The sequence below is a fragment of the Aquarana catesbeiana genome, linkage group LG02, assembly GCF_042186555.1.
Source record: "Aquarana catesbeiana isolate 2022-GZ linkage group LG02, ASM4218655v1, whole genome shotgun sequence".
NCBI lineage: Eukaryota > Metazoa > Chordata > Amphibia > Anura > Ranidae > Aquarana > Aquarana catesbeiana.
The window spans coordinates 157,866,218-157,882,757 of NC_133325.1; the positions used below are offsets into that span (position 1 = coordinate 157,866,218).

Genomic DNA, 16,540 nt, shown 5'->3' on the forward strand with positions numbered 1-16,540 from the left:
GAGGGTGCAATGCCCTGCAGGCTCCTAAGAAAAAGAAAATGCACATTTTTTTTTTTTTACCTTCAAAAAATAGGATTTTTATAACCGCTTACCTGGGACACAGAGCCATAGTAGTTACTATGTGGGTTATTAGCCACCTTTAGGTGATGGACACTGGCACACCCTAAGACAGGAAGTTCACTCCCTATATAACCCCTCCCACTACTGGGAGTACCTCAGTGTTTGTAGCAAAGCAATATACGTGTATTAAGAGGGGAGGGAACTCTGTGTCCTGTGATGCACTCCAAGAAAAGGATTTTACAGGTAAGCTATTATAAAAATCCTATTTTCTTTATCATACATCACGGGACACAGAGCCATAGTAGTTACTATGTGGGATGTCCCAGAGCAATGCCAACTGAGGGGAGGGAGACACAACAAAAGTAGGGCACCATGAGACCAGAGGACTTATACTGCTTCCTGCAGCACACATGCCTTTTTACATTCACCTGATAGAATCTGGTGAATGTATGGACTGAAGACCAAGTTGCGGCCTTGCAGATTTGAGCCATGGAGGCTTGGTGATGCACTGCCCACGAAGCACTAATAGCCCTGGTGGAGTGCGCTTTGATTTGAGAGGGTGGTATCTTCCTCTTCAAACCATAAGCTTGAACAATTACTTGCCGAATCCATTTAGAAATAGTAGATTTTGATGCTGCCTGTCCTCTTTTAGGACCTTCAGACAACACAAACAAAACATCCGTTTTTCGAATCTGAGCAGTCGCCTTCCAGTAGACTTTGACTGCTCTCACCACATCAAGAGAATGTAGTGACTTTTCTTCCGTAGAACAGGGTTCTGGAAAAAACAAAGGCAGAACAATATCCTGGTTTAGATGAAAACCTGACACTACCTTCGATAGAAAGTTAGGATGAGGACGCAATACTACCCTATCCTTGTGAATAATAATATGGCTCTTTACAAGAAAGAGCAGCCAACTCTGATACCCTTCTTGCAGAAGATATGGTTACCAGAAAAACGAATTTCCTTGTCAAAAGAACCAAGGGAATATGTCGTATCGGCTCAAAAAGGCTGTTTCTGTAAAGCCGACAGAACTAAATTCAAGTCCCAAGGTTTCAGGGGTGATCTAACCAGTGTATTAAGCCGCGTTACCCCCTGTATAAAGCTACGGACCAAAGAATGCGAAGCAAGTGGTCATTGAAATAATACCGATAAGGCCGAGACCTGGCCTTTGATAGTACTCAAGGCCAGCTTCATCTCTAACCCTATTTGCAGAAAGTCAAGGATTCTACCTATGCCACACTTCCTGGGGTGCCAACCCCTGGATTCACACCAGGAAACATATGCCTTCCAGACTCTATAATAAATTATTCTAGAGGCCGGCTTCCTTGCATTAATCAAGGTAGATACCACTGAACCTGACAGCCCACGCTTCTTCAGAATGTGGGCCTCAATAGCCAAACCGTTAAATTTAGCATTTCTAAGGTAGGATGGAATACCGGACCTTGCAAGAGTAGGTTTGGACGTGGCGGTAGGGTCCATAGGTCCCCTACTGCCATCTTTATGATCTCTGCATACCAAGATCTTCTGGGCTACAAGAATCACCGACTTCCCTTCCTGCTTGATCCTGCGAAGAAATCGTGGAAGCAGCAGAACAGGAGGGAATGCATAAATCAGTGAGAACTGATTCCACGGGACCACCAAGGCATCTATTCTGCATGCTAGCGGATCCCATGTTCTTGACACAAAGTTCTCGATCTTCTTGTTCAACCTGGACGCAAACAGATCTATGTCCGGGATCCCCCATCTTCGGCATATTGCCAGGAAGATCTGGGGGGGGGGGGGGTAGGGGAACCATTCTCCCGGGAACAACTGCTGGCGACTCGAATAGTCAGCCTGCCAATTTTCTATTCCTGGAGTGAAGACTGCCGACAGGCAAGGTACATTGTTTTCTGCCCAAGTTAAGATATGATTCACCTCTCTCTGGGCCGCACGATTTTTTGTGCCCCCTTGGTGATTGATATAAGCCACGGCTGTGGCATTGTCGGATTGGATCCTGACAGGACAATTCCATAACCCGAATGTCCAGGCCCTCAGGGCCAAGTGCGCTGCCCGAATCTCTAAAATGTTGAGGGACAAGGCCATTTCTGATTTGGATCATTTCCCTTGGACAGTCGCCTCTTCCAGGACTGCTTCCCAACCCGAAAGGCTGGCATCTGTTGTTACCACCTTCCAGGAAGGGAGGATTTTTCCTTTTGCAGATTCTTGGTTATCAACCACCAACTGAGGCTCTGGCGCACCTTTGGAGACAGACACGTTGGGAAATATAGAGCTTGGACCTTCTTGTTCCAAGCTAATAGGATACTGTTTTGCAGCAGCTTTGAATGAAACTGAGCATAAGGAACGGCCTCAAATGAAGCCACCATCTTTCCCAACAACCTCATGCAAAGCCAAATAGAAGGATTATTTTTTGCTTTGACCACCTGAATCAGTTTCTTTATGGCGCTAATCTTTGCCTGGGGCAAGAATACTTTTCTGGGCTGTATTTATGATCAGACCCAAGTATCTCCTTAACGGTTTTAAGGAAGATTTCTCTAGGCTGAGAATCCAAGTATTCCAGGTAGATGAATGTGGTGTCCATACTTTGATCTAAGTGGGCTACCAACTGGTCTATCAAGATCAGATCATCTAGGTAAGCTATAATCGTTATACCTTGTGTCCTTAATATGGCTAGAGGAGGGGCCAGGACCTTTGTAAACACTCGAGGTGCAGTAGCTATCCTGAAAGGCGGAGCTACAAACTGAAAATGAAGATTTTCTACCTCGAAACAAAGATATTTCTGGTGAGCGGGGAAAATAGGCACATGGAGGTATGCATTCTTGCTGTCGATTGACGGCAGAAGTTCTCCTCCTTGTAGGATTGAGACTACTGATCGGATTGACTCCATGCGAAAAGAGCGATATTCAGGAACCGGTTTAGCTCTTTGAGATCTAGAATGGGTCTGACATCTCCATTTTTTTTGGCACCGTAAAAAGGTTTGAATAAAACCCTAATCCCTGCTCTTCCATGGGGATCACTTTTTGAGACAAAAGACGGTTGAAAGAGAGACTTTTTCTCTGGATCCTTGTGAACGTTTGATCTGAGAAAACATGGAGACGGGGACTCTCAGAACTCTAGCTTGTACCCTAAAGCTATTGAGGAAGTCACCCATTTGTCTCGACACTTTTCCTGCCAGACCCTTGAGAACTGCAGAAGTCTTCCCCCACTTGAACGAGCAGGGGCGCCCCTTCATAAGGTGGCTTTAGTATTTTGTTTTGTAGGTTTTCTCCCCCGGGACTTCTTTTGTCCCTGGGGTTGACCCTGAGGTTTACCTCTTGAACCTGACGGCGGAGGCCGTCGTGACTGCCTGGAGGCTGATGCCCCTGGCACTGGAGAAGGAGCTTGTTTAAATTAAATACGTTTACTCCTTTTCCTAACTGGCAAAAGGGTACTTTTTCCACTAGAAATTTTTTGGATGTATTTATCCAAATCATCCCCAAACAGCCGTTCACCGCGGAAAGGAAAAATAGAATTTTTTACTTACCATAAAATCAGTTTCTCTGAGTTCATTGACAGGTACAGCCTTCTTTATTCAGAACGGTAGGGTTATATCATCTCCGCAGGAGTAGGACTAGGCAGAACAAAAAAACAACCCATGGCTACGTTCATGGGCTGTCCTCCGTCAGTATATAACCCCCTCCCTACTCTAGGTATGCCGTTTAGTAGCAATCAGTAATAGAAGTATCAAAAAACTCCATAGAGGAGTGGGTGCTGTGTCTGTCAATGAACTCGGAGAAACGGATTTTACGGTAAGTAAAAAATCCTATTTTCTCATTCGTTCATTGACAGACACAGCCTTCTTTATTCAGAACAGTAGGGACGTCCCAAAGCAGTGCTGAACATGAGGGGTGGGACAGCGAAAAATCCCAAGGCTAACACAAAAGCCAACCAGGTAACAGGAGCTTCCCACAGGACAAGCTGAAACCCAACCTGAACGATACCTCTTCAAGAGGGATTAGACCCTCTTAAGCCTGCAAAAAGCTTGTGGCCAATAAAGGCACCCGCAGACGCCAACTCATCAACTTCGTAGAACTTGTGAAAAAATGCGCCACGAACGCCTGAAGACAGAAGGCCCAAGACGCACTAGGCGCCCAAGAAAAATGCGCCGTAACAGGGAAAGCAGGAACCCGATTCCTGACAGAACAGCCCAGAGTCATCATCTCTTTGATCCATCCAGAAGAAGGTTGCAGAAGAAGCAGACAGCCCCTCTCTTGGCCTGTCCGTGAGTACAGAGAGCTTGACCTCCAAAAGACTCAGGCAGATAAGGCAAATTCCTTGGGATGTGTTACCAGGGACACAAGAAAGGAAACACAATGTCCTTGTTCAAATGGAAACCCAGGGACGGAACTATAGAAAAAGGGCAAAGCACCGCCTAAACCCGGGTAAGGTGAACGAGAAGATAACGCCACCCTTTTCAACACCCTATGAGCAGAGGTGAAAGCCACCAAGAGGCCACCTTCCGAGACAGAGTAAGCAGTGGAATCTCCCAATATTTTGAGAGAGGGAGAGAGCGGCTCCTGGAGAACTGAAACACCAAATTCAGATCCCACGGTGGTAGAAAAAAAACGCACCGGTGGCAACAAACATCTAACCCCTTGAATAAAGGTATGCACCAGGGAGCGCGAGACCAGGGGATGCTGAAGACGACCACCCAGGCTGACACCTGGCCCTCGATGGTACTCAAGGCGCATTCCTGCTTGGGTGTCAGAATTGGAGCCACCTAGAAAGAACAAGGATTAATGCCCGGTGATTCACACCAGGATATTTGCGCTCTCCACACCCGGAGGTTAAAACGTCCTAGAAGATGGACTCCCTAGCCATCAACAGTGTCGGAACTGCCGCACCTGGCTCAACATAGCCAGGCCTTTAAAACCAGTGACTCTAAGGCAGGATAGAAGAACGGCCCTGGGACCTTCTTCCTTTTTGAGAGGCAGTCAACAAAGAACGCCGGCGACCAGGCGCACTCGGTCGGCGTACCCAGACCGACTGGACCCAACCCGGGATAATAGAATGACCGGAACCCCCACAACCGTGATCCTGCATAAAAGGTCCCAATGATGAAGGGGTGCTACCGCCGTGCTATCGGACTCCATCCTGACCACCTGTACCCACACAAGACAGGTCAGGGCCTTAAACTGTTCCCAACACGGGAACCGTAACGACCACACTCTGTAGCAACGGAGCTTGCATATCCCCCCACGGAGAACAGCAAGCAGTCCGGCAGTAGACGCCCATTGGCAGTAATGTCATCCAGGGTAGCCCCCAAAATACTTGTCTAAGCACCACTGAGGAGACTTTAGAAGCTCAGCAACCAGGGGAACTATGGCCAAGAGGCGTAGCTGACATACTGCAGTGCCTAGACCATAGGTTCGGCAATGCAGCAAAGGCAGAGGAATTCCCAAATGGGTACCTCACAGCAAGCGTTTTTTTTTTTTGTTTTTTTTTTTTTAGAAACACAGATGCACTCTAGACCCTCCCAGTCTTCAAGGACAATATTGTCAAGATAAGAGGGAAAAGGGAACGCTTTCGCCGCGCAAGACGGCTTATGAGGTAACGGCACTCCGCGCAGCCACCGCTGCATCCTTGATAGGTTCCTGCACAGATGAAATAAGTGCGATAACCAGCGCTTTTTCATGCCCTACTGCAATCATCCTCACTCCTTGACAAGATAGGGAGCATGGTCACCAACCCGCAAGGTGGGCCATGTCCTCAGAGCCAGATAGGAGACAGAAGGGGGAAATACCCCCCGCCCGATGTCCTCATATGGGATGTCGACCGGGGCCCCTCACAGTCGGCATAGATCAAGGCCCCTTTACAGGGGGCACAAAACAGAGCCCCTAACAGGGGCGAATACCGGGGGCCCCTCACAGTGGGCGCAGACCGGGAGCCCCTCACAGGGGGCGAAAAACTGAGCCTCTCACAGGGGGCACAGACCGGGGCCCCTCACAGGGGGCACAGACTGGGGCCCCTTACAGGGGCGCCGATCCAGGAGGCCACAGAAGCCGCGGCCCAATAGTACAAAAAAGAGGCCCAGTAGACCGCAAAAGCCGTGGGCTAAATTTTGGGCTGTTTGTCCCATGGTGGGACAGACAGCCAGTCAGTACTCTAGATGCCCCCCATAACAACCTGATGGTGGAAAAGGGGAACCATGTCCTAGGCCGGGAGCCTGGGCCTCACCCGGAATGGGAGGGGGGGAGGAGGAGAAGGAAGGGTGGAGGAGTGCCCCGGAGGTACCGACCACCCCAGGGAGTACCCGCACCCCACACCACTCCGGGGAAAAAAAGACTATTTACTTACCTCTCCAGCGAAAAGCGTGGGTAACGTTCCCAGACAGATCCTCCTCGCCACCAAAGTGGGGGGGTTGTCGACCATGAGGAACGATACACAGGCCGAAACCCAGACGTATGCGACCTCGCGAGACGTTTAACTCGCAGGGCCAGCCCCTGTCCACCTAGCGCGTAGCTGTGGTCTGTGCGCACTCGCTGGCCAGACTGGGGTGACCACTGGATCAAGCGTCCAGCCCGTTGTCCAGCCCGGCAGTTGATTGTAGATCTCACCGGAAAAAATCCAGGAAAAAGAAAATAACAAACAACAAAAAAATTCCCAGGACTAGAGATCCCAGCAGGGAACTAGGTCCTTACTCCTGACTAGGCAGAAAAAACTGAATACCTAGAGCAGGGAGGGGGTTATATACTGACAGAGGACAGCCCATGGGCGTAGCCAGGGGTTGTTTTTTGTTCTGCCTAGTCCTACTCCTGCGGTGATGATATAACCCTACCATTCTGAATAAAGAAGGCTGTGTCTGTCAATGAACGAATGAGAAACTAGCCAGGAGCTTTTTGCAAGGCACTTCGGCTGATCAATTTTTCAACCATAGTATTCTACGCATATGTACCAGCCCAAGCGTAAGGCGCAAGGCCTGAAGAATAGAATCTCTCATAGCGTCTATTGCAAAACATAAGGCACCTGGTAGCTCAGCTAAATCCTGGGCCTGCTGATTAGGGATAACCTTAAGCACCTGTTTAAACTGGTCTTTCAAGGATTGACATACACCAATTGCTGCCACTGCAGGTTGAGTCGCTGAACCTGCCAGAGAAAATGCGTTTTTTAACAGGAATTCCAATTTTTTATCCGTTGGATCCCTAAGCATTTGAGCATTGTCTACCAGACAAGTCAAACTTTTATTCACAGAGTATATAGCAGCATCAATTGCTGGTATCTCCCACTTTTTGGTGAATTTTTCCTCCATAGGATAAAGAGTTGAAAACTTTTTGGCAGGAAAAAAATGCTTATCTGGGTGATCCCACTCAGAATATGTAAGCTGTTCCAGCAATGAATGGACAGGAAAGGCATGCACAGCTTGAGGAGGCTTTAGCGAACCCAAACAAGAAGTGGGCTTATCAACCGACTCAGTTAAAGGTAGCATAAAAGTGGAGAGAACCAACTCAATAAGAGATTGCACCATCAATCTCTCAGATTGTGAAGCTGAAGGAGGTCTTTCCGCACTTGACCCCTCAAGAGGAGTCATCAGCCTCTTCACAGTCCCCTGAGGGAAATTCTTCTTCTCCCGCCCCCAGTTCCTCTGTTTGAGAGTCCCGGGTAGTGGAAGGGGACCTGTTGCGTTTTGTCCCTCTCTGGGAAGATGCGATTAAAGCCACTAACCTTTCCTCCAATCCTGTCATAGCTGAGGAAAAAACCTCTTCAGTAATATAGACAGGGGCTGCAGTGTTGGAAACAGTTGCAACATTTGACGGTCCCGATGGCTCACTCTGACAAACCATCTCAGATCTCTCAGGGAAGAATGCCATTGTAGAGATGAGACTAAACTTCTTAGACCTTGAGGGAGACACTTTGAGCCCTTTTTGGGGTGTTTCTACCTCCCCTTCTGACCATAGCCCAATGCACAAATGCAGAGGTACTACCAGAAGAAATTGCACCCACTGCTTGAGCAAATAGTCCAGCAACTGCCGCTGCTATTAATGCTCAGCCTGATACTTCAGTAAATGTGCCAAGGGAATGCCTGTGTCACCACTTACATGCCCCCTTCTGCTCTTGTGTCCCTCCGTCATCCTGCAAAATGGAGCTTTTAAATGCACTCCCGCGCTGGACGTTGCCGCACGCTAACGCCGCACCAAGCCACGCCCCCTCCATCTTCCCACCGCACCCCCCTCTTTTCAAAAGAGCGATTTCCCGTGCGAGCCTCTGATCTGACGGGATCGGTGCGCGTGCGTGCGTGTGTGTGGGGGGCGGCGAGGAGGAGAGCTGGTGACATACCGCCGTGCAGAGGTGGTGGAGAACGGAGCGGCATCCGCGGATTGTTCTGGCCTCCCCCTATCTATCCAGGGAGAAGGGGAGAGCTTCTGCCCAGGTGGGGGGTGTTTTTAGAAAAAATCCCCCTCCCAACATCTTACTGGAGGCCTGGGACTGCTAGCTGGGGGGAAGTCTGCAGCTTCTGCTGACACAGAGCGGTCTAAGGAAGGCATGAACAAGGTACGTGTTCTATACAGCCCCCAGTGGTGACTTTAGGCATGACAGCATTTACTTTTAAAGGAGACAAACCATAAGAAAAATTTAAAATTCCTTAGGGATCTCCACTTACCTTATTCCGCCGCAGGGATTCTGTGGTAAAACCAACATACCCAATCTTCACCCCTCTTGGTGGGCTCCGTTAAAAAACCTTCAGGGACCGGGGCCCCTTTTTATCGGGGGATACACACCCCTGGACCTGTAGAGCACCCCACCAGGAAACTTTATGGCTAAAAAAAACAAAGCACTGGATCCCAGGGTCCAGCTCTCTAAAAAGAGAAGCGTTACGGGCTAAACCTCGTTTCTTCTGCCACGAGGCCCAGGTACCATTCAATTCGGCCTGAAAAGACACTTTGAATGCATCCGGTTGCATAGCTAGCCCCAGCAAAGGAATATTCCAGTGGAGCTCAGCATAGCACATCTTTACTCGTGACCAACACCTAAGACACTGGCGAAAAAAACTGAGGTACTCCAAGTAATGGGAGGGGTTATATAGAGAGTGAACTTCCTGTCTTAGGGTGTGCCAGTGTCCATCACCTAAAGGTGGCCTATAACCCACAAAGTAACTACTATGGCTCTGTGTCCCGTGATGTACGGTAAAGAAACAAAAGATGAACCTTAAAGCGGACCTTCACCTTTTAAGGACTTTTTAATTTTTTTTTTCACCTAGGCGAGAATGACTTTGCAAACACCTGCGCAGATGCGCTGACCTTTGAGCACATCTGTGAATTTGCGGTTTTCCAGGTGCAAACACGCCATAGTGAAGGAGGTCCAGGACCTCTTTTCCTGTGCATGTGTGAGCACAACTCAGCACAGATGCATCGCAGGGCTCTACCAAGTCCTGATGGCCGGCCAGAGACTTTTGGCATGTGCATCGAACTATTGAATGGGGCCTGAAGTTCCTCTTTAAGCTGGCCATTGATAACTGGGATTTTGACTGATTAAGCAGGAATCAGACAAAATTCAAACTGTGGGTGGCCCTGTCAGCACCACCCAGTTCAACAAAAGTTGATTTAAAAATCCACTGAACCGGGCAGAAAACACTATAAAATGTGGTCGCCCTTCAGGTATTCAGGCAGCCGCGAATGCTGTAGCTGCCTTAATACATTAGCCGGCAGTGGAGATTCCTCCATCCTCCCTGGTTACCGATTGAGATTGGTGCAAGACCCTCTTGCTACATTATTATTAACTTCTCAGACTGGCTTTAGATAACATAGCAGGGTACTAGCTTAGTCAATGTTTTATGTATTTAAGAGACACTGACAAAATGTATTAAAAACTACTAATTATTGTTGTTTTCTGATGATTTTTATTTCTACCAGTTTGTTATGGTTCTAGCATTGCACTGTGTTATTGAGTTGATGTGATTCACCATAATTTCTCCCGCCTCCAATTATTAAGAATGAATATCGCATGCACCATTATTTGTGTTTTGTTTAATTGCCTGTTTTAAGTAGACGTTGACTGGACTGCACGTGAATAAAGGATTATGTTTGGCTGACACTGCATAGAAAGTAACCTGTAGTGACATTTTGACTTGTCATTCTGGGAAGCCTGTAATGCTAGGGATAGTGTGACTTACAAAACACTGTGGACTCTTCTCTTTACCTCACTCCACAAACTTCTCAGAGGCACACAGGCTGTCCCTAGCTGGTTTCATGCAGGATTTTGTCTTGACTTGCAGATAACGAAATGCTGGGGAGAAATGAGCAGCGTGATGCCCAAACTCTGGGAATCGGTAAAGCTATTGCAGTGCTTACATCAGGAGGAGATGCACAAGGTAATCTGTTTTTCTTATCTCATGTATAGCTTTGAGCTGTCTGCTATTGTCTACCAAACAATTTATAATGAATGAAAATTGACCAGACATTTTAGACACCGAAAGAGGAAAAAAAAAGACTAAAAACGACAACTTGCCCAGGAAGAAATGAGTATGCTCACGGTCAGTCCTTAGATCTTTTCAGCTCTTTGGGATTCTGGACTTCTGACGCTTTTTTCTATCACTCGTCACTGCTGGCCATCTTTGGTCATGCTGTCTTGAATTTTCTTCAGCCACAGTGTCAGACTAACTATGCAACCTACCAAAAGATTCTTTAATGACATACCAGTTATGTTGAGTTTTGTTATTTTTGTCATTTTATCACAGATATAAGGATACTCAGTTAACATTCATAAATGTTTTGATGCCTACAATCATTATTTTTTCACATTAGCTATTTAAAGTGTATCTAAATCCAACTTTTTTCAGTTTCAGACAGTGGAGAAGTATAGAAATTGATGGGAGATACAAACTTTTACAGCTGTCATAACAGGAACAGAGGGGAAAAAATCCCGTGTTTGATGTCTCAGAGAGGGATTTCCCTTTGGAGATATTTCCTCTCACTTCTTGTTGTGTCTCCAGGCAGGAGGTGAAGAGGAGAAATCTTCCCAATAGGACACAAACCGCAACAATAAATAAATAAAACTGGGTTTTTAACATCAGGTATACAATACTTTAAATTGGGACTAACAAAACAAGTAAAGCCTGCTGATTCATCTAAGACCCCTTCCCGCATGAGAAATCACTGCAGCAAACTTAAAGAAAGAAAACAAAAAACCCTGTGGATAAAAAAAAAAGTTGGTTAATATACTTGCCTTTCATACTGTAGGGAATGGTAGCACCACCCTACGATGAGATCATGAGGAATGCTGAGTAGCACAAATCTTGTGAAATGATGGTCCAGCACAATGCAGTAAACCATTCTAACAATATTTGGGCTGTTTGGGGGATCTCGCCGGAAGGATAATGATATCCTTTGGTTGCAGATATTATCTAACTTTTTGCTCAAATGTGTTGTATCTTTTATTTTATTTTTTTGGGGGGGGGGGGGGCAGCATTTTGCAGCTTAAACAACTGCAAGCCTTTACTTGTTGTAAACTGATATCTTATTCCTACCTGAAAAGATTAAATGAGCCATCAATGAATTTGTCAGTCACAAGCAAGGACATTTTTAGGAGAGAAAAAAACAGTTCTATAATTTACCTTTACATACAGAACGCTGGCCATAGTGACAGTTTAACTTGCATATGGTGAATTTTAGCTGATCGTTGCAATAAAACCTTTAGCAAGTTAAAAACATTTTAAATAAAAGAAAAATAAGCATATAAATGAAAGTAACATTTTGTACTATGAATTCACCCTTAAGGGAGTAAGGAGCAAATGAGGGCGCAGTGCAGTCATGTGTAGGTGCCATACAGTACAATGTTGGCCATACACTTGTTGACTATTCAAATGAATGTTCAAATGAATATTCTCATCAATACATTTGATTGCATGACGAATGTCATTTGAAAGTGCTTCAAAAAACATTTGCTTTTAACATTTGATTTGGGAATGAACGAACTTTACTGAATGAAAACCACACTCACTGTTAAAAATATATTTGTTTGAAAACCCCCCCCCCGATATATACACAAAGATTTTCCTACTTGTTTTTTTGCAAATGCCTCAGGAAAAAAAAGGGAGTGGCACTTTGTCTATCTAGATGGCTTTTGTTTATTGAAGCTAAAGTTCTCAGAGATAAGGAGGAGCGCTATCTTTTGGTGAAGGGACATCTGGGAGAGAGCTTGGTAACTTTCTTGGTTTATTATGCTCCTAATACAAACCAAGTAGAATTTTTTCACTTCTTGCTACAGTCCTTAGCACCTGACTTTGAGGGGGATGTCATATTAGCAGGGGATTCTAACCTAGCCTTAGACCACGTATTCGATAAATCGCATGCTGTTGCTCTTGGATCCCCCACTAAACAAAGTCATAAATTTGCTCAATTGCTATATCACTAGGATCTTGTTGATGCTTGGTGAGAGGCTAATCCCACCTTGAGAGATTGTTCCCATTTCTTTAGAGCTCATAATCTTTATTCTCGAATTGACCTTGAATTTATTCTCTCGGGACTCCTACCTAAATTATGCTCTGCTAAAATAATCTCTTCTCCCTGGTCAGACCATGATCCGGTAATGCTGCTGTTTTCTGATCTGACAACCGGGATGGCCAAATCACATTGGCATCTAAACGAATCCCTCCTCAGTAATAAATCTTAATGTCTGGATATTACTACTCGCTTGAAAGCTTATTTTGAAGTTAATGAAGCGGAAGACACTGCCATTGCAATTAATTGGGCTGCGCACAAGGCCTCTGTTAGAGGGTTTTTTATGCAGTTGTCCTGCAGACTTAAAAAAGCATGCGATGAGTTGATATCTGCCACAAATAAGGAATAAGAAGCTCTAGCCACCCAACATAAAAACTCCCAATTCTCCAATTTGTTAACCAAACTTGAACAAGCCCACTTGGAACTTAACATTTGTCTTGCCACAAAAACAGAAAAGCAATTCCGGTGGACAAATCATAAGCTTTTTACTTGTCATGATCGACCAGGATCTCTATTGGCGCATAAACTCACCCCTAAAGACTCTCATTTGGCTCTCCCCAAAATTAGACTTTCGGTGGGGCATATATCTCAGGATCCCCAAAAAATTCTTCAAGAATGTCACAATTTTTATGCTGATCTATATGGTCAACCCTGAGATGCTGCCCCTTCGTCTATTAAAGATTTCCTGCATTACCTTCCTCTCCTATCTATTGAGGAAGCTCATAGGGAGCTCATGGACCAGCCTTTTACTTGTGAGGAGATTCATGATACCATTAAGATGCTATCATTGCATAAGTCACCAGGCCCTGATGGTCTTCCTAATAATTATTCTAAAAAGTTTTCTGAACAGCTGGTTCCATATATGGCTCTTTGTTTTAACTCTTTATGGGATGGTGAAGTGGTTCCTCTGGACGAAACTAAGGCCTATATAAGTGTTATTCCTAAACCTAATAGAGATTCTACTGACATTCTTAATTACTGCCCAATTTTGTTAATTAACTGTGATTTAAAAATTATTACAAAACTTTTGGCCTTAAGTCTTAATACTTTTTTGGCACAGTATATTCATAAAGATCAGTCAGGATTTATTACTGGATGCCAAACATTAGATCAGATTTGTAGGTCCCTAACGCTGATCTCAGTGGTACGTGCAAATTGGAATGCTCCTCTTACTCGGGAACCTAGGCTTTTCTCGTTGGATCTCCATAAGGCTTTTGATAGCTTAAATTGGTATTACCTATTGACCACCTTGGAGACCTTTGGGTTCAACTCTACGTTTCTCTCTTTTATTAAAAACTTTATATAGCACTCCCTTGGCTTTCATAAGAGGTTATAAATCATCATGATTTCCTATTCGACGCAGTAAGAGACAGGGCTGCTCCCTCCCTCCTTTACTTTTTGCATTAGCAATTGAGCCCCCAGCTATGGCGATTCGCTCCCACCCCAACATTCATGGTGTCTGCTGTGCAGAACAAGAACATAAATGCGCCTTATTTACCCAAGATGTCCTTATGTATATTTGTATATTACTAATCCTAAAGTCACTTTGCCTAATTTACTATCTCTATTTCGCAACTTTCTGGCCTTTCCCTGAACTCTCAAATAACAACAGCTCTTGCCCTCTTCAATGGCACAGGCCCTTCGGGATACTTATAATTTTCAGTGGTTGCAACACTCCCTTCCATATTTAGGGATTCAGTTAACATCCTTTATTGAAACTCTTTATAGGGCCAATTATCCCCCACTTTTCAAAAGACTTCGAGAAGACCTTAGTGATTGGGTGAATTATTCTTATGCCCTGTACACACGGTTGGACTTTCCGATGGAAGATTGTGCGATCGGAGCTTGTTGTCGGAAATCACGACCGTGTGTAGGCTCCATCGGATTTTTTCCATCGGAATTTCCGACACACAAACTTTGAGAGCTGGATCTAAAATTTTCTGACAACAAAATTCATTCGCATAAATTCCGATTGTGTGTAGACAATTCTGACGCACAAAGTGCCACGCATGCTCAGAATCAAGCAGAAGAGCAGCACTGGCTATTGAACTTCATTTTTTTTCCACTCATCGTACGTGTTGTACGTCACCGCGTTCTTGACGTTCGGAATTTCTGACCAACTTTGTGTGACCGTGTGTATGTAAGACAAGTTTAAGCCAACATCCGTCGGAAAAAATCCAATGGATTTTGTTGTCGGAATGTCCGATCGTGTGTACAGGGCATTAGAATTGATTCTGTCAAACCAAGAAAATCATATTGACGTTTTTACCCAGGATACTTTACTACTTGGGAATATAACCAATAGTAGTCTCGAGAGGCAACCTGCAGTGTCTGCAAGCTGAGGTTCTCTATTTTATATGGGGTAACAGAAAACCTTGAATGAATAAACTGACATTATGCACATCAAAACTATGGGGTGGGCTTGGTCTTCCCAATCTACAAGCCTATTTTCAACTGCTCAAATTGTCCAACTCGCTTATACTACTACTACTAAAGGATCTATACCTCTTTGGGTCTCTATTGAGACATTCTGCTGTTGTCCCTTTGCCAAGGGATCGCTACTGTGGGTTCCTAGCTATTTTACGCCCTCCTATATTATGTCCCACCTTATCACACTCATTAGCCATCTGGAACAGAGTGCGTCACCGCAAATCTCTATCATCCCCGCATACACTGTTAAACTCTGGGTTGTATAAAATAGGGTCTACCTGAGCTGGCACCTGGATTATTCCAGTGGTAGCTCAACAAAGGGTTGTTTATCTTAACGGGGACCAAGTATATTATTTACAATACTTTAAAGATACGCTGCAGATGCCCCTAGTAGAATTTTTAGATATAACCAAATTGCATCTTTTGTCAGATCTAAACATAATCTATTAGTTGGGCCCCTTACACTCATAACATTTGAACTATCTTGCCAAGCAAGGGGCCTTTTGAAGGGATGGGTATCTGCGGTGTATGCCTCCCTCACTGAACCAAATTCAAAGCTTCCTTATATGAATCACTGGGAAAGGGATCTGAATCTTACCTTTGATTTGCCTGAGTGGCAAGATGTTTCTTATGCTTTATCTAAAGTTTCCATTAATGCAATGCTAATTATAAAACACTTCTACCCTAGTACTTGGTCCCTACCTGGGTGGCTAAAATACATCCATCTACGTTATCTGATCTTTTTCAATAAAAAATATTGAAATATAAAAATTCCCTTGTTCGAAAAAAATTTCCCATTCCCTATCCTTCAATTTTCTCACCACATCGGTTGAAAACAAATGTCAAATTGACCCGCTAGTTTAGGAAATTGAACAAACATTCTAAAAACAAAATTCTACTCCTGTATGGCCAGCTTTAAGCTATTCGGATTTTGGTAGTTTTCCAATATAATTGACCCTTGTTAGACAGGATCATCTGCTGTTGTAGAAATACATGTCTCATACATTGTTACACAGATAACTGCTTTTCAGACATAGGAAAATCACAAGAGGAATACATGAAGAGCCATGGCCATATAGTCATTACTTGCCACGTACATTCTAATAAAGTTGTATTTTATAAAGAGCTTGAGACCTACTTGTGATCTTGCTCTATGAAAATCTCAATATCTGAAGACAATTGTCATTTGCCTAGAGGCCTTCACAGGGATATTATTAGAAGTTGTTTATCTGATCTCAATATTTTAGCATATATCACATACACTTACACAGTGACACAAACATACACACACTAAAGCCAGTTTGAGCGGAAGTTAAAGCGGAACTAAAGCTTCCTATCCTTTTCATCAAAGGAAGCTTCCATCTTAGGCCCCTTTCATATAGCCGGATATAATTGTGCTTTTAGCTGCGGACAGATGAAGTTATCTACCGTAGCTAAACGCACACAATGATTTCCTATGGCCCCATTCACACACTGCGTTTAGCAACTGTTTTGTTACATGTGGTTTTGTGCAGATAGAAAAACGCATATAAACGCACGTAAACACAGCTAATCGCAATGTACAGCTGCAAGTGAACGC

The 16,540-nt window shown here is 44.7% G+C and overlaps 1 protein-coding gene across 3 annotated transcripts in view; it reads left to right on the forward strand.

Annotated features, from left to right (window-relative positions):
• LOC141127342 (ATP-dependent 6-phosphofructokinase, muscle type) overlaps window positions 1–16,540 on the forward strand; it is a 225,782-nt gene that overhangs the window by 86,300 nt on the left and 122,942 nt on the right. For all 3 annotated transcript variants that reach the window (XM_073613677.1, XM_073613676.1, XM_073613678.1), the window contains one exon: window positions 10,308–10,403. In XM_073613677.1, coding sequence (XP_073469778.1) covers window positions 10,308–10,403 — 96 coding nt within the window. The remainder of the gene's footprint in view (window positions 1–10,307; window positions 10,404–16,540) is intronic.